Genomic DNA, 22,791 nt, shown 5'->3' on the forward strand with positions numbered 1-22,791 from the left:
TTCACAAATTCTGGCTTCATTGCTGCAGTTTATTATAGGCCAATTTCAGCATGTGGCAGATTCAGTCACAGTTTTTCCTTCTAGCCAGCTGAGAGTCTGCAAGGCTGGGTGCTACCTCAGCACAATGGAGCAGTTCCGAGACAGAATGATTTGGTGTGGCTGTGATGGATTTAAGAAGTGACTGTTTCTGCTGAAAGTGCTCACAGGTTCTGAACAGCTGTAGGGCTTTGCAGTTAATTGCCAGCCCAGGCCTGCTGTGTGACCAAATAGGAGTGTCTCTTTTAGGTGGCAGAGTTTTTCCAAGTCATTCAATTTCTGAAATATTTGAGCAAGAAATTAGTTAGGCTAATACTGTTCTCTGCTAAATATTAATCCTGAGAAAATTATCAGTACTGTCTATATCACATCGCATCTCCCTGTGTGAAATACTCACTTGTGGAAGTCAGTGACAGTGGAAATGGATGTGTATTATGGCAGCTAGCTTACCACTGGGAGGTATAACAGGGCTCAAAAACCCTTTTTTGATCTCGGGTTTGTAAAGACTTGCAGTTCATCAAGCAAGAGTCAGTAGATAAGTGGTAACACAAGTACCCAGCTGGCCAGTGAACAGTCCTGTACCACTGTGTTGTCTTGTGCTGGGGGTTCCCCTGTAAGCTGCCCAAGGTTCTTCTGTGCAGCGCCCTGATTTGGACTTGATCCTTGAGGATCCCTTCCAAGACAGGGTATTCCATGATTTTCCTATCTAGGAGAAAACTGAAGGTTTGCATCCTGTTCTAAGTCAGGCACAGTTGCCCACCCCAGCTGAATGTCTCAGTCCCCCAGAAGTCAGTGAGACAGTGGGTGAGGATGTGTTAGTTCTTTGTAGCCTCATGGCAGTGTTTGAGTAACACCATAGACACTGTGATGGTAAGTGGGTGGCCAGTGAGTACAGTTACAGGCTGTTCCTGCAAGGGTTTGGAGGGGAGTGCCTTAAAATACCGATAGGTCTTACTTCAGGCCCTCTAAAGTCCTTTGAAAAGTGGAAGAAAACAGTTGCCCTTTCAAAGAAAAAATATAAGGTGATTTACACCAACTTTTGACACAATCAGAGTATTTTCAGAATGACCAGATCAGACCCACAGATAGTTTGAGTTGAGTTTGCAAATACAAACATTGGCAAAGATTTTTGTCCTTTGTTACTCCATTTGTTGGAGAGACATAGACTGGGGAGAAGGAGATAATGGGACAGAGTAGCATAAATAAACCATTAACTGATGTAATGTAGCAATTTGTGGTATTGTGTCCTCTAAAAGTCAAGAACTACAGTTATTCATGTAAAATACTAAAGTTGAGATCTGGCCGAAAAGGGCTTCTGACATGCTCAGCTTTACAGGTCGGATTCTAGATCATCTGAATCATTAGTAATTGTTTCTTCATGTTAAAAAAAAAAAAAAAAAAAAAGTCCTACAGGCCTTCCTTCTCCAAACTGGTACCTCATGAAGACATTTGCTGTTTTTTAAAGGGGATTGAGTGGGTGCCATCCCAGTCTGTATGATGCTCACACTCACTCTGCACAGGGTTAATGGCTATGCAGCTGACAAAATGCAGAAAAGTCAGACATAAATCCCTTCACTATTTCAGCAGGAATACTTTTCCTGTCTTCCAGTGTGATACTTATTCTAGTGGTGAGATTAGCATACAAACAAAATATATGATACAGAGCAAGGGCTGACTTTTTTTACTGTGTTGAAAAAACACAATAAAAAAGGTACAAGCACAGTTCAGTTGAACAAGTTCAGGCAACTCTAAGCATAAGTGCAGGTAGTATTTGTCCATTTAAAGACAATTTGTTTCCCATTACATGTAATAACTGGTGCCCGTAAGCATTAGTTCAAAGCAAAACAACCCTGACTAGCCCTGACCAGACTCTGTTTTCCCTCTGGATTTGTAGGCACCAGGAGTATCTTTGGTTCCTGTCACCATCTCCAAGTGAGTTTTTGGACTAACAGGTGTGGAATAGAGTCCCTCCCACCCATCAGTCCTTCACCTGGTGCAGAGCAGGACTTAATGGTGATTCTCCATTTGCTACAGTATGTGTATTTCAGTGCAGCAACACACAAAAAGAGATTCTCAATATTCATGACCACTAATCAAACCTCCAAATGGACCCTATAGCATTGCTTTTGTAAAGAAAAAACTCGGACTGAAGTGACAAAAAAGTGCTTGGCGCATCAGGTGGCAAAGGTGTGCTGCAGAAGAGCTACAATGAAAAGCCAGCCTGAGATCAGGAACCTGCCTTCTGTAAAGCCCCCAGCCTGCCAGCCACCAGGGCTATAACACTTCCCTAGGTTATAACAAGTCAGACAACTCCAGGGTTTATTGGAGTTGTATTGCCAGTGGTTGGGCTTGGAATTATTTAGCACAGGTGTTTCTATAACAGTGATATATTGGGAAAATTCAGTGTTCAACAACCATCATATTTCCAGCTGTGCTGTGGTTAGTGCTAGCACAGTGAACCTAATATAAAACATATGAGAATATCTGCCAGCTCAGGAACTTGTTAAAGGTATTTTCTTACAATATCTGAGTTGCAGTGTTTATCTAGGTGCGTTTCTCCGGTCTTGCATTTTCGTAAAAGGTGTGGTAGTGGTTTTGTAAAGCTGTCACTGAAGCTGGAATCTGCTTCTCTGCAACCAAGTGCATTAGTAGCCCTGCTAACCAGTGTGCAGCACACAAGCTGGTGAAAATAAGATCCAATGACAGTCCATCACACCTGGCGTATTTGTCCTGAGCAGCACCTGTGCATCTGTTCCATATATAGACCTGTTTTTACTAGGGTGCTAGAAATTTTGAAACAAGTGTTGCAAGCATCTACATGTAAAAGAACATAAAAGGAACAAAGTTAACAAGGGGCTCGGGGACTGTAAAACAAGAGTAGTGAAGTGCATTCACCACCAACAAAACCTGTGAGTGTTAAAAGAGGTTTTGTACATACAGATGGACACGTGTGTTTTAACGGGCTCAGAAAGACTCATACACAGACATAATAAATGGCTGGACAATGTGTAAGGGTTTTGTAAAACACATGCAAATAAAAATACACTCAGAGACACTCATGCAACACACATGTATCTGAGCTGAGTTGTGAAAAGATGTTGCATTATTAACTTCATGCCACAATGTGTTGGTTATTAGAATATTATGAAAAATATTCTCTGGTGTCTCCAGAAATTTTTTTGAAGGAAGATAAGTGCCACTTATGCATCCATACTTGATTGTTATATGCATTAGTTTCATCTGTCTAGAAACAAATACATCTACGGTCTAGCTTGGCCCTATTATTTGTAATTTTCCTGTTAGAGAAAGTGGGCCAGTTTTACCCGTGCACTGCATCTGTTGTAAGAGAAGCTTCAAAGACACCCCTCTCTTTGATTTGAGAGAGAAAGCTAATGTTAAAAAGACATTTCGATTTGAGAAAGGACCTTTCTTCTCTGATTTGAGAAAGTAGCTCTGCATTTGTCATGACTGAGTTGATGCTCACTGACCACATTCTGGTATTTTTTAGAGACATGACAGCTCAATTAGGGCATCATTTGGCACAGTGGGTAGAGCAAGCAGAGATCTAGAACAGGAATCAGTTTTTCTTGGTAGGCAGAAACTGACTAACATTTCTTGGGACCTGGCATTAGCAAAAGTCAAATGCAATTATGTATAAAAACTAAACAAATCAGATCCTACTCTTTCAAAAATATCCTCATAATTGAAAACTTCTTGTACGTAGCTCTTTGTCATGTATCTTTGCAACTTTATTTTCATTGAACTCTAAAAGCCCCATCTCTACCTTGTTATGCTCCAGTTTACTGCGTATACAGACATTTATCAAATGGGCCATCGGTAGCTGTAGAAATGCAGTAGTCTATCCAAGTTGAAATTCTTGCCTTGATTACTCCAAATCCATGGAGCCCTTGGGTCCAAAGCTTCCACTGAAGCACAGCTATTTGCAAATAGATTTTTATAGCACATTAGTGCTGGAGGAGAGTCCAAAGAAAATAGTCCTTTTCAATATTAGAACCAGCTGTGACTTTCTTGTGCTGATGACTCATTCATTTTTTTTTATAGGGTGGGAGAACTAGGCAAAAGACACACAGAGTCTTATTCACAACGTTGTTTGTTTTGCAAAGGGTATCCTAGCCACAAGCCAACTTGATCATACCAATATGCAACTTATGTTTATTTAAAACCTTTTTTCTTTTAACAGTTCCAATTATAAAAACAGAACCCACAGACGACTATGAGCCTGCTCAAACCTGTGGACCAATGAACCAAGGCTTAAGCCCTCTCTCTAAACCGTACTACAGTCAGCAGATCATGATGCCCCCTGATCCTGGTTCATGCCTTGTGGCTGGCTTTGCCTCCTGTCAGCAGAGAAACGCTGTGATGTCACCATCTCCCAGCGCAAGCCCCAAGCTGCATGACCTTTCGTCCTCTCCATACAAGTGCATCCCCAACCCGGGCCACAGTCACCTCGGACTTCAGCAGCCCACTGGAGGTGTCCCCACCATACAGGAAGTGCCAAGGTCTATAGTTGTGCACCCAAGCCCCCCCGAGCAATCATCTCACGTCATGCTGCAGCCGCAGGTGAGTCAACATCTGAGCAGTAGCTGTCCCCTTGGTTATCAACAAACACTCTATCCCAACAGTCCCTCTTCTCCAGTTCCATCTGTTACCCAAGAGCCAACCTATTTGCAGTCCTGCAGTCCAACTCACTCATCCATAATGGGTCAACAGCAGCAGCAACTGCCGAAGGTTCACAGAAATGAGTCTCCAACAACCCAACCACTGTCATTGCCAGAGTTGCATGAGGAAAGTAATCATAATTTGGCCCCTATTCCTGTAACGATCAAGCGAGAACCTGAGGAATTGGACCAGATGTACCTGGATGATGGTAAGTCTTCCACAGCACAGGTTTGCATTCACCATGTTGCTCTATCAGTGAGTTCCCTTAACCTCCCCTTCTTTTGAATCCTGGTGGAAAAAAAGTTGCATTAATAGCCTGGTGGAAAGGTGCAGACTTTGCTTGGATTGTCTTTTTACAGGAAAGGGCCCTTTCATTTCATTTGCAATAATGAAACCACATTATCTGAGCATTAAATGTTAGTTAGCATAGACCTCTAGCTGCATGACCAATAGCTATGTGGTAATAATCTTAACTGTATGTTCCTGGCTTATACCCATGCCAATGACCTGTAGAGCTGCAGTGAAAACATATTTAACATTGTCCCATTCACAATGCAGTGAAATGTCTGATGTGCAAATCTGTTCACCGAAACTAAATGTTAAACTGCTCTACTTCAGTTGAGAGGATTCAAATTAAAAATGGAAGAATATCTTTCAGCGTCCCTTTTCAGTCTATTTGCATCTGATGTTAAGACTACCTTCTTTTTCCCCAATTTTATTGTGGTCTTGCTACTGCTTTTTCTTTTCTCTTTTTTTTTTTCTTTTTCTGGTTTTGTAAGATTCTGCATATATATATATATTCTACATGCAGCACTGAAAAGTTGAAATGCTGTGATAAACTTGTAAGACCTTATTTCCCAAATATTTATTAGTTGAATGTAAAAAAAGGGATAATATGGAATTAGGTTATGTAACCTTACTGAACTGCCATTTAGCATTTGCTGCTAAGTATCCCAGTAGTATTCTGGACCCTTACCTTAATGCAGGATGTGAATTCCCTTCTAATAGTCACATAACTTTATATAACATACCATGCTAGTTGAAGAAGAAATGCCACTTAAACGGCTGCATTGAAACTAATTGGTGCCAAGGAACATCTGAATGTTATTGTCCTTCAGGGAGAATTTAAGGACAATTCATTGCACTGGTTTCTTTTAAAAAAGGACATTTTGTCATTCTATTGTAAACAGCATGCTACTCACTGAATTAGGATTGCAAATTAATGTTCTGGAGCCTGAGTAACAGCTCTTTGCTTTTCAACTCTAGGAAAATCATTTTTCTTAACGGAGGTTGTTGCTGGTTACATGATAGAAAGGTCTGGGGAACTTTTCCTAATTAGGAGTTAAGATCACTGGTCTTGCACAACACATCTTTTTGACAAGGTTTTCTTCATACAGTGTGCATTTTTATCATTTACCTATGCTGCAAGGAATATGATTTCAACAAGCTAAATGAGAAATGTACACAAGCCAAAAAAGCCATGCCAGAATTTTGGGTTTGAGAAAAAATAGAATTTATCTATGTAAGGAGGAGAATTTAGATAAATCTAAACCTAGTGTATAGCTGTCTTTTGTAGAAAAGTGCAAGAAAGATGCAGCCTTCCTGCTTTACCTCTCAAAAATCCAGCAACCTCTTCTCTGACAGAACCATGAACCTGCCTTTGACTGGTCCCTACCGGAGAGATGGGACTGTGTCTCAGGGATGAAGGGTGAATGAAGCTCCTCAGCCATGTCTGCTTTAGGTTTCTCATGGAGGAGCAGAGGAACTTTGTTACTGTGTGGTCTGAGAGAGAGGTTTCATTATTTTCAGCAGTGCTCATTCTCTCTGACAAAGTGTAAATGGTTTAGCCTTTAACCTCGTCTCTGTTCCATCCCTCCTCTGGACAAACATGCACACCAGGCCTCTAACAGATGATCAGAACTAATTGCAGAAGCCACCATGTATATCGGCACTGATACTTGAGGTTGACTTTGAAGATCTCTTCAGCTAGCAAAATTGAGATATACATCCATTTGGCATCCCTTCCTTTTAAAATAATTCTGTGGCTGACCACAAGAACTGTAGACCAAGAAAGACATAACAGTCCTGATAACATTATATAATAGGGAGAAACCCAAGCCTTTGTAGTTCAATAAATTAAATACCAGCAGTTCCCTCCAAGGGGGTCAATCAGAAACGGGTAAAATGATCTTTAGGTTAGTCTCAAGGGTCACACTGATGGAGCTCAACCCGCATGAGTTGCCTTTTCCTATCTAAACTTATCTCACTGCCTGAAGAAAAGGTCATCCACTCTGTGTATATCGGAAGTGGACTACTACCCTCTTTATATTTGTCTCAGTATGTGGATGAGGGGCTAAAGGCAGGAAGTGTTTCTTGTTGGATTTGTGCTGGCCAAGATGCCCTGTTCAAACCCTACAGAGCTCTGGCATGCTTCAGACACACGGCACAGGAGCATGAAGCTGTGAGTCAGGCTGGTAACCTGTTTAGCGATATGCTACATTCTGTATGCATTTCGTGAAGGCAGCATTTTCACCACCACTGCAGTCATGAGTTTCACATTACATTTAATCTGATGGAACTGCAGGCTCCTGTGGAAAGGGTGGCCTCAATCCATCTTGCTCTGTCACATGTTCTTTCTGCTTCCTTTCAGTCATATCTATTGATTATGGAGCAGCAGAGCAGGCTAATGGAAAATTAGCCTGCCCAAAATAGCTAAATCCACATCATTTTCTGTTGGGTCAGTTCATGGAACCACATCCAGTAGCTGGATTCAGCCCTTGAGAGGAGGGCCTCGTGCTGTGGGTGGAGGGGTGCTTCAGGGTCACTCTGGGTGGCAGAAGCCCACCAATAGGCCAGAACAAGTGTGAGTTGATCCCAATTGTGGTGTGATCTTATCTTCCCTAGCGACTATCTAATCACCCATCCTGTTTTGGCTAAAAATCCCCTTCTTGTGCTCACCTGTCAGTTACGGAAGGGAGACATTGCACAGTCTCAAAGAGCAGTTTGGCCACTCTGGTGACTGCCTGGAAACCACCAGTGATTGCTCCTGGTGTCGCAGGGGGTGCTGCTCACTGAGATCAGCACGGAGAAGGCAAGGCAGGCATACAGTGCCTTTGTGCCTGGTACTGTTTCATTCACACCTCTGACCATTATAGTGGAACAAGGGACCATGAGTTTTGGTGAGTGGCTCATACCAAATAGGAGCAACTAGTTTTTCCATGTGACTGACTTTCTTTTAAATAGGAGCTTTTTGAAGGTATCACCATTTTTAATCACTAGTATATCCACCTCTAAGAGTTCTTCTTGTTGGAGGAGTGCATGGAAGATCTGTAGCACTTGAGAACAATATGAAAGCCAGAGACAGGTGTAGTGTACTTAACTGCTTTCCTTGCCTGCTACTGCAAGCAACAACTCTTTTCCTCATCCCTGATTAATGAAATATTTTAATGACATTAAAAATTAAATTCTCAAAGCATCGCTCATTTTAATAAGTATATCTTTGCAGCATCTTGTAGCTATTTAATACCTCCAGTTTTATCTAAAAGTATTTAAGAAGCATGAGATATTGACATCTAACATACTTAGGAGACTACCAGAAAAATAAAATATCAAATTTATATTCCCGGATTATAACTGATAAAATTTTGGTTGCTTGTTTACCACTTTAGGGAAGTTTGATTTGTGTATCTAATAAACATAGAGCAGTTTGGGACCAGTATAAGCAGAAATCTTTTGGTTTCAGCTTATGGGTTCAAATTAATATTCATTCCTTTAGTTCTGGTAGATGAACTAAGATAGACCATTTACACTGCAAAGTATAGATGGAAAAAACCAGTGAATTAATTTATATGAGTAGAGATCCTTTATATGACATCTTTCTGCTTTGGTTAAGGTGAGTAGCTGAAGTAATATAAAAGGGAGCACATGAAGAAAATTCCATTATGATAAGGAAGTTCTGGTCTTGGCAATCTTATTTTAAATCAAAATCTACAGTAGCCAGCTGGGCTACTCATTAAATATGCTGTCCATTTCAGTATGTGAATATATGATTCCACATATAGAACCTACTTAAAACTCATGCCATAAAGTGATACCTGATATATTATGGCTCTGCTCTTGATACTGAAAGGTATCTGGCTTGGATACCAGCACCCGTTTCAAATCACTTTGAGTTCAGCCTCTTAGCAAAGATTATGGCTGACTGCCTTTGCTGCTTTCACAGGAAAATTTGATTAAAAGTGGTTGAAAATATGATATTTAAGCCTGGTTTTGGTCCTCTGCAAAAGTCCATGGTCTTTTGCAGGGGAAGAGGAATTGTCTCCTGTCCTCTGCACCAGGAGCTCTTGGAGATACCTGCAGGACACTGGGGCACCCTGGTAGGTGTTGCTGGGACTGACGGTGTCTCCATGTGCGTGTGCCACTCCTGCCCTAGGCAGTGAAAGCTGAGTGGTGTTTGCCTTTCAGATCTGACTTGGGAGGAGTGTGGGGTGCTAGGGTGCTGGAGCTCATGGAAAATTGTTAGGCAGGCAGGCTTGAGGGACCTCTTTAGTACAAGTCCATGCTGTAATTTCTTTTAAGAAAATACACATTATTTAGGTATTGATGTGTCTGCTATACAGCCCTTTGAGACATGAAGTGGAATTATTATTGCCCAAAGAGATGGATCGTTCGGGGAAGCTACAAGCTGATGAGAATTCTTCCAGGTCCTTTGAACCAGATGTGAAAATTTACCTAATTTATATTTTTGATGTCTTTATATTTCTATTTTGAGTGTGCTTCTCTCTGCAGTTATCTGACTAGTAATTGGGTCAAAAGCTATGCTAGTCTGCTCTTGAACTAAGCCTCCCTCTTTTCTGTTGACTAGGGCAGCTCAGAGAGTTTTTCAGAATTTTAACTGCCTTTCTTAGTGGTAGAAGAAACCCGAAGCCAGGGGCAGGAGAGTGGAAGCTCACACAGCTTTCCGGATGTCCAGGCAGCTGGGAACTGGCCAGGCTCACAACAGGAGATGCTGTAGGTGACTTGAAATCACCTTCCTCATCCCCATTTCCTTTTCCTGGACGTAGTGTAGACTGTGTGGAACACAGAGCTGAGCTCCAAGTCTTTCATTTCACCAGGATGGATGATGCCAAGAAATATTTTTCAGGTTGTAACTGGCACTCCCACAAGCTATTAGATATTTTACCTGCAGCAGAATGACACTCATTTGTGAAATTATTTCCTGCTGTTGGCAACATCAAAGAATGTAGTTTTCATTACAGATGAAAATGAAGTTTTCAAAAAAAGCTTTCAAAAAGCAAGAGGGAAACACATTGGTACCAGCAGGAAAAACTGTATGACTTACATTCTCAGCAAATTTTAAGGTGTATTGTACATTCCGTAATCCCATTTGTTATGTTAATGCACAAAACTTTACAAAAGCAGTTTTTAATTGAAAGCAAAGCAGCATCCTGGAGGATTCTTTAATGTAGGTGCTTGATTACTCGGTGCTTGAGTACTGAAGGCCTGGCTTCTAATCTCAACTTTTGAGATGCAGTATCCGCCTTGTTGAAATCAGGAGTACACTCCCGTTGCTGGTCATGAGGCCGGGGTTCCACATGCTGTTGAAAAAAATGTTTTCCAGAATGTCCTGAGTCCTGTGTAAGAGCCAGAACTGAAATAACAGTATCTGAAAGACAGATCTCCTGTCTGAAGTTTTGTATATTAATTCAGTCTCCTCCTCTCCACATGAACACTTTCATAAAGGTCTCTATCCTGATCTTGACTTGATCAGATCTATAAATCTTTGCATAGTAAGATGAAAATACACAGGCCATAAACAAAGGTATCTAATGTTTGGATATGTGGCTAGCAGAAAGTATCAGAACCACATAATCATCTTTTTTAAAACAAGGAGGCTTTTGTTCCTGTGATTGTCTTTGCACAGCTGTGCGTTTTATAGCACCATGCCAATGAATGTACTCATAGCGACTTGTATTTTACTCTGAAAAGGTAAATTGGGAGTATTAAGCCCCAAATAAGTATGTAAAAGTGGCAAAACCACAGGTAAAGTGTTACTGAAAGCTGCAGTCCTGCCAGCCATTTCATTTTAAACATGGCTCTTTTAAATATAACTTTTGCAGTAAAAGCTGTAACTCCTGGATGTAATATGAGCTATTGCTAATGTCATTCCCATGAATTGCTTACAGTGTTGAACCGTTAGATGTCTGACAAGTCCATATATCTCCTATACAGTATATATGAAAGTTTTTTGTGTCTAAACCATATGTTCTTTTTTTACTCCTCTATATTCTGGAAATGCACGTGGTTTGGTGATATAGTTTATTTGAACAGGAACCATAGCAGACAGAATTATTCTTTCACTGAAATGTATCCTTTTTCTTACATCTCAGCTTCATGATTAAAGCGATTGGCTCTTGAGGCGTTAAGTTTAGTCTGCTTCTGCCACAATTATGCCTTTGAAAACTCCTGAGTTCACCCAATGATTTCCAGTAGTCCAAATGTCATTAGAACAACATGCAGGTAGTCTGCAAAGTCCAGTAACACTGTCTACACTTTTGGCTTGGGCAAGCTTTTCCCTTCCTCCCTCTTGGCCAAGCCTCACAGCTCTGGGAGAAAACAAATAGCTTTCCTCATGGAAAATTTTACTTAAGCTGGCGTGGTGCCTGTGCCTAGACCCTCCTCGTCTCTAATGATGATTGAAAGTGTACATGCTACTGTGATAAAACATGCTGAGTCGTTAACATTTGGGGCTTGGGTTGTAGGCGATGAGTAAGGGAGGGCTGAAGTAATGCCTTCGAGTCAGACCTTTGGTGGACTTGCACGTCTGGGTTGGAGGGGGATCCTGTTACACGAAACCACACACCCATGGGAATGTGTTTTGCTGTTTCTAGCAAGTTTGATGAATTCGGTCTCCCAGGATGACTGCCAGAAGAAAGCCTCCAGAAGCACAGATGACCAGATTAGGTGTCTTTCCTGGTTTTCTGCAAGCCCCAGGTGTGCAGTGGACCACAGAGCAGACCTGCCTACCTCTTAGCTGTGGTATGCTGTGAAATACAGTAGGGAACTTTGCCTTCTTTCAACGCTAGCACTTACATTTCCAGGGAGCTCCTTGAGTCTCAGGCATTCAAGAAAGTGTCTGGTCCCTTTGGAGAAGTCCATAGTGGCCCCAGCCCCATTCAGTGATGCCAGACACTGGTGGAGGGAGCAGGAGGCTGACCAAGCAACAGGAAAGATGCAGAAATCAGTGTTGAAAAAGCAACCTTTGACTGATGAACATCAGCACACCCACCTTCACGTTAATAGTAACTTGGAGTTATTAAGTGTTTGTCTGAAGCCGCGTTGCTCCCCCTCTTTCCAGCTGAGAGCAATTTGGAAGAAGTTGCTTCTCACTCCCATGCCCAATTCATTCTTCCATTTCTATATCAATGGCTGTTGGTGTTGCCATTTCATATGGTAAAGGCTTTGTTGGTTATTTTCTGTAAGCTTTCCCTGGCAGTCTGGAGAGAAGTTGTTGCTGTATCTGAGCCTTGGTAACATTTACATCTGCTTTTAAGGCTGGAGCAGTGCCAAAGGAAATACATGGCTTGCAGAAGCACGAGCTTCGTGAGAAAGCTTTGTTCCGATGCAAATTATTTTAGGAATATGTTGTTTGTTTGAATTGTTTCTGCTGAGCTGAGCAATATTAGCTGCTTAGGTGTGGCCTCGTGCCTTGGCCTCCATGCTCTTGTGTCCTGAACCCCTTCTGTCAAAACATTTGTGGGGAAGTTGTGGTAGTGGGCCCCTCTTCTCAAGGGAGCAGAATACGGCACAACGGCACCTCTGCAGAGCTGGGCTGGCGGCTCAGCCCAGCAAACACATCCGTGTCAGAGGGAGCAGCTTCCCTGACTTCACATACTGCGCTCTTAGGCACTGTCAAGCTGCTGGATCCCCAAGCTGTGGAGGGCCTTCCTCTGCTCCCACTTAAGTCAATAACACCGTTCTCTTTGGATTCATTGGGAACAGGACCAAGCGCGTGGCTGGTAGTTAAAGCACACATAATAGCTGCATTCATGGAAGCCTGGTCCCTGATAGACAGGCAGAGAGGGAGTTTTTCCAGGCAGATTTCTGCACCACTCATTGTTTCATCTCTGTCTGCCGGACAGTTGGGGGCTGGGTCAGGGGCCTGATAGTGGCTTGACCATCACTGCAGAGAGCAGGCTGCTTGATAACCTGGCTCTGGGTCTTTCCTCCTCTCTGAGGAGCTGATGCTGATTGCAGCCAAAGGAGGCACAAGCTTCCACAACAGCCTTATCACCAGGCTGGGAGGAAGCTTATGAAAAAAAGCAGACTCTCAAAATGTTCCCCTCCTCCTCTGTCACTGAGGAAGTCTGCAAAGCCTGGGTATTGAAAATACCTGGGAACAATTGGTGAGTAAGAAATACAGTAGGAAAACTGCAGTCCTGTTCCTGGCTGGCCAGCGGGCTGGGTTTGGCAGCAAACCAGGGAGCTGGACCAGCCCTCTATCTCCTTTACAGGCTTCACTTTTAGGTCTTCTCCATTTTGCACACCATGAAATCTACTGCAAGATGAATAGCAGAAAGCTGAGTGAGATGGTGCTGCAAGTGTGTCAAAACTCCCAAACCTTATTGTTCCAGAACACATAAATTGCAGTATGAGCACTGGACCAGTCTTGAAAAAGCAATGCTACAGGCTATCCAAATCCATAATTAGTGGATTAATTCATTGATCCATACGTAGTTATAGCTCACGTGTAAATGCAAGAATATTCCTCACTTGCCTTTCCTTTGCACAACTAAAACATGATTTCTCTACTTAGTTTTGACTTTTCTGCAGCCATACTGCTGCAGAGAATGCAGAAGACAAGATTTTACTCTTCATGTCTGTACTGTCCAGATTGTTTTTGATGTTAGATTTCTGTGGGAGCTAGAGCCAAAGATCTGTTCCATTTCATAAATTTCGTGATAGCTTTGGGGTTGCAGAATAGGTATTGCTGTAGATATTATGAATCCATTTTGGTATCCTGGGAGCAGCAGTTCCTTTTCTAGTGCTTCAGGGAAAATATGTGTTTTAGTGTCACCTCATAAGCAAAATCTTCTGCAGATTCCTTAAGAAGTAGAAAAATCACTATTTTGGGTCACAAGAGAAGCCTTCAAAATAACAAACTGAAGAATATTTATTTTACCCTTAATATCTATCCTGCATATGCAAATCCATATGCAGATAAAATGTCTGAAATAATCTGTAGGACTTTGTGTTCTAATTCTTTTACATCTTTGTAGTTGTGATGGGTGAGAGTGATCTAAGTCTTTGTACTCATGACTGACTTTTCTGAAAATCCTGCCGGTGTCTGTTGAGTAAAGCCTTTTAGAAACATGAGATCAGGTGGAGAAGCCCATCCCTTGGAGGTTCTGCTGTGCACAGTCAGTTCCTGAACCATTGCAGCTCCTTACTGCTGCTCACCTCTGAGCTGTGATTGCCACTAGTGCTGAGCTGTTGCTATCCAGTTTTCTTTTGGAAGACTGAAGTGACTGGTAATCTCTTTGCTATTAGTTGATTTATGTTTTTTTCCTCTGTGATGACTGTGTTCCACTAAGCGCCAAGACTGCACTTGTACTCAGCTATTGGCTTGGGGTCTTTCACCTCAGACTATCTGAACGAGGCATTAACAACTTCTCCAGGCATCTTCTTCTCGTAGTGATGTCTTTGGGTCAGTAATACTGGGAGGTTCAAATGTTCTTCTCAATCTAACATGACTTTGTATGAAATTGCCATAGGAAAAGAGAAACTGGGTTTTTTTTCAATTACACTCTTTGTTTTCTTTGTTCTGAGAAGCATCCCTGACTCATTAGCTGGTAGACCGCTGCAAGACACACCGTGGACTCCAGCAGTCAAAGGCTAGAGCTTCCTGAAGTTGCTAGAATTGATGCCACACAAATTCCAGTTTTGAGAGTGTTGTAATGAGTCCAAGTTTTGCCAAGTTGTACCTCAGCCAGACACTGCACAAGATCTCTCTGGAAGGGCCACCAGAAATGAAGATGGCTGTTCTATTCCAGATTCTGAGCTCCTAGGTAACTTTGAAAGAGTTCTCAGGCATTTTTTTCTTGGTTTCTTCTTCCCCACAAGAGAGTATGTTAGGATGAGGAAAGACCTCGTTACAAAAGAAAAAGAAACAAAGCTGATTTTGGGGCAGAAAGTGCCATCAGCCATGGTGAGAAGACTATGCTTTTTGCATCAGCAGACAAATCCAGGGGCAATGGCTACTTCAGAACACTTTCCAGGAATTCTCCCACTGTTTCTGGAAACCTGTGCTGGACCTTTACAGGCCAGAAAAGCACACTACCATCTATTTAAACCACAGACTCACAGTTGGATGAGCTGTCACCACTTGGTAGGAACCTGGAAACCTCCATTGTTACCAGACAAACTGCTGATTTCTGCCCTATTCAGCACATAGTCAGAGTCGTAGAGATAAAGGTGACCATGGTCTTTGGGGTTAGAGGGTTCAAACTCACCTTTTTTGCAATCTGATATCCCAGATATTTCATTCCATTTCAGTGGTAAACTAGAGTCTTCAAGAAGAGCCAGTAGTGCTGAAGTCAAGGAAGGGTTTGCCAGAAGGATAATGCTAACGTGAAAGCAGCTTCTTGGTGTTATTTTAGTAGCTAACACACAATTCCAGAGATAGCTGCAGCCCTCAGCTCAATTGGTGTGTGCTTGCTGGCAGAGGCACATCTGTGTTGCAAGACTCCAGGACCCCCAGTCAACCTGGGGCTCTGCATGGGCTGCAAAGGATTCAGCACAGTGGAAGGGATGAGGGAATGGGGCCCTTTGAGACAAGTAAGGCAAGTGCATGTGTGTATATACCTTTACTCTATTTGGGAAATTTAATAAAGAAAATAAAATAGAAGCTGTCTCATGACACTGTAGCATGGTCAGCAAGCATTTTAAAGTTTCAGATTTCGAGTATGGCTGTGAAACTACCTGATGGCGTAATTAGAGTGAAAGAAGGCCTGAGAAAAAGAGAAATGAAAGGAGGGTTAAATATAACATCCCCATTGAAAAAAAAAAAAAAAAGAAAAAGAAAAAAAAAAAAGAAAAAGAACATAGATGAATTCTGGAAGAAAAGGGGAAAGGGTGAGTGTGGGTGTGAGAGGGAGAGGAGTTTGTCTAAAAGTGAAATGATACAAATGAGTAGTAAGAGCCCGGGATTTGACTGCCATGGAAAAGTGTGTCTAAAGAATACATCACTTTGGCCCAAAATAATTTAAATATAGAGAAAAATGAGAGGAGATGATGAAATGGGCATTGTGCTCCTTAAATTTGCACAGATCCAAGGAGAAAAGGTAGAGGAGCCTTTCTGTCTGTATTGATCTGCAGTGAGATGGCTGCATTGCCTGCAAGTGGAAAGGTTTGGTGGGCAGCTGCCCGAGAGCAGGACCTTCAAATAACCCCATGGCTTATTTCTGTGTTCTGTAGACAGATTTTCTAAGGGGTAAGGAAAGGGCTTCAGAACTGCTACTGGGTGAAGAAAGCTCCCACAGGAAGACCAAAAAAAACTTAGAAATGTGGTGAAAATGAAGGCAGTGGGAAGCAGTCTTTGAATAAATATAGTCCCATCACCTGAACTTAGTGAGAAATTTTCGTATCAGTTTTAAGACATAGAGTGTAACAGGGCATTCAGTTAAAATGAGAAAAATAAGCATTTATTATCCATTGATTTTTTCCCCAGTTGGAAGCTACCCTGAAAAAACAGCGCTAGAAGGAGTAGAAGTGATCAGACCTTGACAAGGCAGTTGAGGATTTGTAAAAGTTTACTTTCAAAGATATACAATTGAAGAGTAAAACAGGAAATCCCCTTACTTTTCAACTTTCGAAAGATGGCATTCAAGTTACATTTAGGATGTGATCCAAGTGCCATGAAAATTTTTTCCATCAACTTCAATGCATGTTCTAAAACAGGATATGTTAAATCAGGGAAAATAATAACAGACTCTCAAGTAAATTAACAGAAGATTCACAACAGATTATGAATCACTGTATTAAAGAATCAATTAGAGTCAGCTATTTACATAAAGGCAGAGTAGTAGCAAAAGAAATTTTGAACTAGAAAAAATCAGAACATCTGCTGAAGTTTCCAAAGCTATATTTAATATTAGCCTAGGAAAAGCACCTGGACTGAATGGTGTCTCATCAAAAATTTTTAAGTGTTTCCAGACCAAAATTACTTGGCTACTTCTGAAAAAAAAATCATCTGCTGAAGTAAAAGAGAAAACTCCTCTCTAATCCCTTCCTTTGCACTGAATTTTGTCATGGGGAACATCACCATTTTAAACCAGAGCACCTTCTGCTGCCGTGAACTACTTTGCTGGAACCAAGGCCTGCCCTTGCATAACAGTCCCATTAGCTAACTGTAGGGTAGACTTTATTATTATAAGGAATATTTTGGATTCAAGCACTCAGCACAGAGGAGTGTATGAAAAGTGAGCAGACTTCAATAGAGTTGCCAGATTTCCTGCCAAGAAATCTACAAATGGATGGATCTTTTCTTTGGTTATTAGATGAATATTCAGGAAAAAAATCTGCTTTTGAAATTTGCAGCAAACCTACCGTCATTTATTTTAGAGAGGAAGAGGGTAAGATACAGGGCTGTCTACATCTCATGGTCTGAGTTGTCACCCTAAAAATGTTTGGTCAGCCAGTCAGAGGTCAGCCAGATGTATACCTGATGTTTCAGGGCTATTTTTATAGTTTCTCTGATGATAAAATCTAGATTTCTGCAGCAACCAACGCAATTTCTCTCTGTCACTTAAGAGCCTGCTTCAGGGAGGAGGTGGCAGATGCTTGTGACACCAGATGAGTCTCTATCATGCTTTCTGTCCTGCATGATCCCCTGAGGGATGTGGCCACTACCTCCCGGTGCGTATTTTTGGAAAAATATCTGTGTTTAGAAAGTTGTCTGAAGACGGATTTACATTTCATATGAAAAACTTTCATGGGGGGAAGCACCACTGGAGGGGGAAAACCCCACATCTTGTGACACTAAAATGATTGCTAGAATTCTTCCCTGAGAGATGTCATAGGTGGGAATATTTCTCATACTATGGAAAAGACATCTAGATTTTACATTGCTGCTGCAAAAATGAAATCTTGCAAATATTATGATTGGGAGAACTTACCTTTGGGTGTTTTTCATAGAGGCAACTGGAGTAAGCCAGCATAGATCCATTTAATTGTAGTGCAGCTGCACTGATTTCTACCTGTTCAGACCCAAAACCAATTTATTTAAGAATGAATGTACTAGCTGCAGGGGCGATTCTTCTAGCTACATCCTTACTTGAGATTACCTTGCTTCTAAGTACTAACAGACATTTCTATGTATCTTTTTCTTTTCTTTGCAAACTTTTCTTTCTGTTATGTATCTGTGTTTCACATGCCAGTGGAAATCAGGAAAGGAAATTAATTTGTATGAATGGACTTCATAAACTTCATGATTTACCAGTAATGAGATCCGGGTTTGCAGAATGAGAAATAATAGGGCTTTTCCAAAATATCTTAATCCTTGGCTATGATTAGTGGCATAAAATGAACCATTCTTTCCTACATGTCTAAAGTCCAAGTTGTGCTCCTTGTGATATTCTTTCCAGTCTCATGTCAGTAAATAATTGCCATGCTGCTCTTTAGACTGTCTCTGACCTTCACTATGCTCCCTTTTCTTGAACAAAAGTCGGAAATTGTTGCAGATTGATCTCCTACTGTGATCTGATCTGGTCTAGTGTGAAAGGAAAGCTCATTAATCCCACTCCCAAATTCCTTACCCTGTTTACTATGAATGTACTGCTAAATAAGCATATGTAATGCAGCACAGCCATAACAGTGCTTAAAACAGGATTAGGCAATGTCTCATATTTTCTAACTACTTCTTCTTGTACAGGAATACAAATTCCCTCTCTTTGTATTGTCAAGGGTGAAATTTTTTAAAAAATAGTTTAAAAAATGGTTTATCTAGTTTAAGATTTATTATTATTTGCCAGAATATTGTCTAGTCTGTCCAAACTTGGCCAGTTTGTTTAATTACCTGAATATGAACCAAATATGGTTCGTATCTTAAGCCTCTTTTGAGGATGGGAAGAACCAAGTACCTTAACATGATCTTGTTTTAACAACTAAAAATTGGCAGCTGTGCTGTGTACTCAAGTGAAGCAAAGATTTTTAGTTCTAGAGAATTGGTTTAAAATTTAGAAAAGAAAAACTACATGCTGCTATTAAAACCCTGTGCATGGTTTTCCATTATTCCCTAGAAAGTGGGTGGGGCTCTAGGATCACACTGTACCCACATGTATATGCATTAAAACCAACACACTGAAGTAAACACAGAAATGTGCTTGTTCTGTTTGAGTGGTGGAAATCAGAAGTAAGTCTGCTGACCTCAGGGAAGTCTTGCATGCTTCAAAATTCAGGCAAAATAAGAGAACACACCTACTTGTCTCTTTTGCATATCACCATTAAAACATTTCAAATGATCTTTTGGGAATACTGAACAAAACAGACTGTTTACAATACAGTGACTGTATTTTTTCCTGCCAGGCCATCAGAGCAGTATTTGTAGACTACCTTTGCAGATATCTGTCTGTCTGTGTTTAGTAAGAGTTTGATGCAAAGCTCATTGAAGCAAGTAGGAATTCTTCAGTTGTCTCCTGCACTCTTTGTATCAGGCTCCAATTCACAATCAAGATTATCTTCACTTAATAGTAATTTTAAAAGTCCTATGTTGAAAAGAAATAATGCATGAAAATCTCTAATATTGGATGAAAATTTCAGGAACCAAAACTTGATGCAGACACAAGTTATAGCTCCCAGAATTACATTAATTTGTTAAGGTTAATGGCACATACAATACCCTGAAATGCTGCCTGTATTTCACTGACTGGCAGTGTTTCAATCACACTCACTTTGGTTGTTTGGATGTGCTGATATTTAAAGCAGTGTTTGTGTTAGTTGCAAGGGATCTCAAGGAGATCTCAATGTGTTCTTGCACATGGAATGGTGTGTAAGTATATTTCATATGAGTACACCATGTCTGTTTCTGTCCCCCTTTATGCCAGTAGGACAGAGACATTCTTGTCCTGGAGTAGTTTGCATACAAATATATAAGGTCCCTGTGTGGGACCATTTTGGAAGTCTCTTGAGTGGCTGTACTTGCTCATGTGGTCTGTAATAAGACAATGACAACACTGCACCATGTGTTCTCCATGGAAAACAATGTAATTTCAACAATTTTCCACTTTCTGTGATTTTTTTTTCTAAAGAGGGGGCCTCCTCTGTGTGTACAAAGATTACTGTTGCAGCTCTCCATAGATAGCCATACCAAAAAGAAAGCATGAAAGCTTCTAGGGCAGGACATTCATCCTCACTTATCTGGCCCTCAGAGACATTAGCTAATCAAGGCATGATACTCCATACAATAGGACAAGTGCTGTAAAGCTACCTCTCTTATCCCAGAAAACATGGAGACTTATCATTCCCATGGCCATTTTACGGGATTTGTTTGCTTCTGACAACAACATCCACAGCCTACAGTGCTATCAACTCCAACAATGAATCCGATGTTGGGTCTCTGTGTTATCGTCTCCTTAATAAGTCTCTTTTTTTCTTTTTTCTTTTTTTTCTTTTTTTTTTTTTTCTTTTTATTTTTTCCCCACCCCATTTGTGAGAATTTCTCCCCTGGAGTTCTTCTCTATCAGGCCCCTGCAGCTGCTGTTATTTTAGATATGGCAGGAAGTAGGTATCAGAAAACAGTGAGAGCTCACAGCACTCAGAAAAATCTAGAAATTCCTCTGATTTACCTCAGGCTCTGGCTCCAATCAAAGCTGGTTGAAAAAAGAAAATGAAAAGCGAGATGGGGGAAGGTGGTGGAGGGAAAGGCCCAAGCAGACAATTGCGTCTGGGCTGCATGTGTTAGGAAGGAGAGTTTCAGGCATCACCTCCTGCAGGGTACCAAGGAGATGCTCCATGTGGCCATGTGGGATGGGGAGTGCTTGGCTGGAAGCAGCATTCCATGGCAGAGCTGGGGCTGCCACCCTCTCCAACAGCCAAAAAAACCCCTTCTTGCCTCCTCAGAGACATGTTTCTCATCCCTTTTTCATGTCCTCCCCCTCGCATGTACAGTGTGCACCTGAAGCAGATCAGCTTCCCTGGCCATCTGATGGCTCCTGGAAATGCTTTTAGCAGCACTTTCCAAGGGGTGCCAGCCAACAAGATTGGAGGAAAGTCACTGGAGCATGAAACTTACATCACTACTTCTATTATTATTATTATCATTATTATTAATAATAATAATAATAATAATAATACAACCACTATTTTTTTATTATCATTTTACAGTCAGACAGGATACTTCTTAATCTGCTCAGCAAAGACATTTTTAGTCAGTCTGAGTACCTTTTAAATCAGGCTGACTTCAGAGATGACTTTGGAAAGAAAAGGAAAAAAAACTCTGAAGAAAAACACCTCCAAATCTTTCATTCAGCAAGCAGTTTAGGGAAGAAGACACCACCACCCCATACACAAAGATGCATGCAGAAAAATGACTGCCTTTAGGACTGATTTTAATAAATAAAATATCCCCTTTGACACAGCAGATAAGGAGGAAGATGTCCACCCACAGACATCTCACACTATTAGCAATCTAGTTAACATCTGTAAATGTTTTAGGGAAAGAAATTACACTTTGAGACATTTCTTTTTTAATTATAGGCTCCAGATGAGATTTGTTAGAGCAGGGAAATGTATCCCATAGCGACTGATGTCAATAGCAAGCAGTCCCTAAAGCCAGCCAGGATTGGGAAAGCCATGCTGTTTGCTGCTCTTGGCACTGCTCCCTGCTTTCACAATGTCAAAGTTAGAACCGCCTTTATTTGCACTTTCCATTTTTTTTTTTCCACAGTAGCTGTTGCCAGCAAGCTGTAAACTACCGTATATCACTCAGATTTAAGAACCTAAACTTTAAAACAAATTAAACTCTTGCTGACATTGTAGTAAAAATCAGAATCGAACTGAACAGCTCAGTAAAACTGCACTTCAATTATTTTATGGATTTAAGATTTGTTTTCTAGGATTCCCAGACTCCCAATACAGCGAAGTTATTTCCTCTTGGCAGATGTCTGGAAAAAAAAAATCATTGAATGGATAAAATCATGTGGCAGACACCAGGCTGAAGCCTAAAGGGAGGAAATGGTGTCTCCCCAGCACCTGTAAATATTTGCTCTGTGTCTTAACCAGGAGAGCCTTTCGTCCATGCTTTGAAAAAAAAATTTAAAAGGTTTTTATTTTGTGAGTTATTAAGGAAATAGAATTTTCATCTGTCAAAACCCAGTTTCCAACTAGGTGTTTATGTGGGTTTGAATGAGAACAGCAAACACAGATCTGACCCACCCTTTAGAACCACATCCAAGTGCAGGTAAACTCATGCAGCACACCAGTGCTCCCAGTCCTTGGCCTCTGCTTATCTTTCATTTCCCTACTTAGCAGTTAATATTGGGTATTCTTTTTATAATTCTCTTTTTTTCCTATTCTGTAAAACGGAATAAAAGGTTTCCATCTGATTAATTGCCAGGTTTCCATTCTTTTTAATGTTTCCTCTCAAAACAGTTTGGAATGAAAGTATTTCAGAAATGTGTGTAGACGGAAGCTACTGGAGATAATAATTTGTTTCATGGAACTGTGTTTTACAAAAGGTGTGGTGCACCAGAAGGGCTGTTGTGTGGAGCAAACAACAACCAGTTTGCACAGGCCTTTCATCACAACCTTTGTTGCACATTTTTCTTTTATCTCATCAGTAGGATGTCCTTGATATCCCCAAAGCTCCAGACTTGAAAAGCATTTGGTTCACAGGGTCTTCAGCAAGAGCTGACCCTTGCTGGGCTGCCCTTGTTTCAAGGATGCTTCTGAAGAGAGAGACAGATGTCTCTTGCACCTCTGCATGCCCACAGCAAGGTCCTGTGGTCTGCTTGTCCTTGCTGAGCTTCCCAGGAAGTGTGGACCTGCCTGCCCCTTCAAGGAATGTGTAGTTGGGTAGAT

General features: G+C 41.2%; 1 protein-coding gene across 4 annotated transcripts in view; it reads left to right on the forward strand.

Annotated features, from left to right (window-relative positions):
- Positions 1–22,791, forward strand: part of NFATC1 (nuclear factor of activated T cells 1) — a 111,011-nt gene that overhangs the window by 73,971 nt on the left and 14,249 nt on the right. For 2 of the 4 annotated variants that reach the window (XM_066189561.1, XM_066189568.1), the window contains exon 9: positions 4,238–4,924. In XM_066189561.1, the coding sequence (XP_066045658.1) occupies positions 4,238–4,924 (687 nt within the window). The remainder of the gene's footprint in view (positions 1–4,237; positions 4,925–22,791) is intronic. The other 2 variants (XM_066189575.1, XM_066189581.1) reach the window with 2 other exon arrangements.

This window comes from Chamaea fasciata, unplaced genomic scaffold (genome assembly GCF_029207755.1).
Source record: "Chamaea fasciata isolate MVZ Bird 193981 ecotype frontalis unplaced genomic scaffold, bChaFas1.0.hap1 SCAF_1, whole genome shotgun sequence".
NCBI classification, from domain to species: Eukaryota; Metazoa; Chordata; class Aves; order Passeriformes; family Sylviidae; genus Chamaea; species Chamaea fasciata.